This window comes from Cynocephalus volans, chromosome 17 (assembly GCF_027409185.1).
Source record: "Cynocephalus volans isolate mCynVol1 chromosome 17, mCynVol1.pri, whole genome shotgun sequence".
Classification (NCBI taxonomy): domain Eukaryota; kingdom Metazoa; phylum Chordata; class Mammalia; order Dermoptera; family Cynocephalidae; genus Cynocephalus; species Cynocephalus volans.
The window spans coordinates 14,286,249-14,288,924 of NC_084476.1; the positions used below are offsets into that span (position 1 = coordinate 14,286,249).

Sequence of the window (2,676 nt, forward strand, 5' to 3'; positions counted from 1 at the left end):
TTTTTTTTTAACTCAATGGGAAAAAGGTGTTTTATTTAATAAAGAGTTCTGGCCTCTGGGAGATGGATATTATCACACATGGGAGAGGTTGGGCTGAAGTCATTGGAGTGGTTGAGATGATCTAGGGCTATAATGCAAAGTGAGAAGAGGCCTAGGACCGATTGGAGCACAGATACAAGACATCCTAACTGTTCAATCATGGAATGACAGAGACCACAGGATGAAAAAGTGCAAGGTGCAGTACCAATTGATGAAAAAGAATTTCTCTTCAAAAGGCTTGCATCAGGTGCTGCCACACGTACACACACACACACACACACACACACACACACACACACACACACACACACACACACACACACACACACACACACTCCTAGAATCAGGGTCCACAGATTTTATTGGCCTGTATAGAAGAAAATCCATGCATTTGATACTTAATCCTGTTTATCAGTTTCTCTAAACCCCGTTTCATGTCTTTGTTTCTTAAACTGTAGATAAATGGGTTCAACATGGATGTCAATACAGTGTAGTTGATTGTTGCTATTCGGTCCTTGACAGTATAGCTGGACAAGGGCTGGAAATAGACATAGCTAATACTCCCATAAAACAGGGTCACCACAGTGAGATGGGAGCTGCAGGTAGAGAAGGCTTTGCATTTTCCAGAAGCTGAGGGAATCTTGAGAATGGCAGTGAGGATTCTCAGGTAAGAGATGATGATGCAGACGAACGGAGCCATCACAGAGGCCAGCCCTTCTGTCATGGCCACAACTTCACTGACAAAGGTGGAAGAGCAGGACAGTTTCAGAACAGGGCTGACATCACAAAAAAAGTGAAGGATAACGTTTGATGCACAAAAGGTGAGCTGATTCACTAGGAGGACGTGTAGGAGGGAGTGGAGGCAGGAGAAAGTGATGGAGAAGGCCAGTAGCAACACACAGCATCTGCGGTTCATAAGAGTGACATAACGGAAGGGGTCACAAATGGCCACATAGCGGTCAATGGCCATAGCTGCGAGGAGGTAACTATCTATGTTTCCAAAGGCCAGAAAGAAATACATCTGTGCCAAACATTCAGCATAGGAAATAGTCTTTTTCTCTGATAAGAAGTTCACCAGCATCTTAGGGACTATGACTGTTGTGTAGCAAATATCAACAAAGGACAAGATGCTTAGGAAGAAATACATTGGCATTTGGAGTTGAAGATCGGAGTGGATAGCCAAGATGATGAGCAGATTTCCCATCAAGGTGACCAGGTATATGACAAGAAAGAGGCCAAAGAGTGGCTTCTGGTCCTCAGGCCGAGAGGAGAGTCCCAAGAGGATGAATTCAGAGAGTTCTGTCAGGTTGGGCATTCTCATGGACTTGTATGCACCTGAAGATAAACGACACTGTCAACAAAAGGTTCTTATGTCATCTACAGTATGCATCTTTCCATCTTGCTTTTACACTGAGCATTTACTAATAGAGTGCTTACTCTGATGTTTATTTTTTTTCCCCTGAGTATGAAAAAAATCAGAGCTGAAAGTGTGTTTTCACTTCTTTTTAAATCTTTGAGGTAGAGACCTGTTTTAGTCAGTTTGAGCTGCTACAACAAATTACCATAGACTGGGTGGTTTAAACAAATTATTTCTCACAGTTCTAGAGACTAGGAAGTTCAAGATCAAGGTGCCAGTAGATCTGATGTCTGGTGAGGGCCTGTTTCTCAATTTTCAGATGGCCATCGTATCATTGTATCCTCACATGGCAGAGAGCAGAAAGAGAAAGCAAGCTCTTCTTATAAGGGCATTAATCCCATCATGAAGGCTCCAAACCTTATGGTCTAATTATCTTGCAAAGGCACCATCTGCAAATATTATCACATTGGGGATTAGGGTTTTGGGGGAACACAAACATTCAATCCATAGTAAGATCTTTCAAAAATGGATATAAGGGGTGTGGGTGGGGCGGGGAGACAGACAGAGAAAAAGAGAGAGAGAGAGAGAGGGGGAGAGAGAGAGAGAGAGAGAGAGAGAGAGAGAGAGAGAGAGAGAATTGGGATTAGAGACTAATTCCCTATTTCTCCTTCTTATTCTGTGGCTGATAATTGCAGGTTACAGGAACCACGGATGCTGGCTCTGAATTAGGTTCAGGTCATATTCTGATTAAAGATTATCAGTGGCTCACCTACATCTAGAGAATGAGATAGTATCTCACCTAGCTTGTGGTTGATAAATAACCTTTCTTTAATTTTTTACTTTTTTTGGCAGCTGGCCAGTATGGGGACCTGAACCTGTGACCTTGGGGTTATAAGGCTGCCCTCTAACCAACGGAGCTAACCTGCTAGCCCTCAATAACCTTTCTTTTAAATTGAGATGTTTCTTTTAACATCATTTACAATGGAAGCAAGAAAGTCACCTAAAGAACATTGAACTGAACGTAAATCGTTATAGGGAAAAGAAAGGATGAGAAGAGAAAGTGAGAGGGAGGGAGTGAACTTGTGTGAGAAAATTTTCTCCCAAACTTCCCTGCCCTTTGGCTGATAATTCATATCCTGGGGTCAGGGGAATGTGACTCAGGTAGACTGGGGTAAAGGAAGATTCAACTTTAGGGTATAGATATAGAACATCTGCATGTAGGATGAACATGTTAGCTCTCTTATTTAGTATCCAGTGATGACTAATTATCTCTCTGAGAT

General features: G+C 42.3%; 1 protein-coding gene across 1 annotated transcript; it reads right to left on the minus strand.

Annotated features, from left to right (window-relative positions):
- Window positions 1–382: 382 nt before the first annotated feature.
- Window positions 383–1,360, minus strand: LOC134366068 (olfactory receptor 1L3). The gene has a single exon (XM_063082486.1). It carries the CDS (start codon window positions 1,358–1,360, stop codon window positions 383–385), a length of 978 nt encoding a protein of 325 aa, XP_062938556.1.
- Window positions 1,361–2,676: the final 1,316 nt, after the last annotated feature.

Excerpts from the sequence above, each read along its gene's own strand:
- LOC134366068 (XM_063082486.1), bottom strand. The coding sequence starts at position 1,360 with ATGAGAATGCCCAACCTGACAGAACTCTCTGAATTCATCCTCTTGGGA.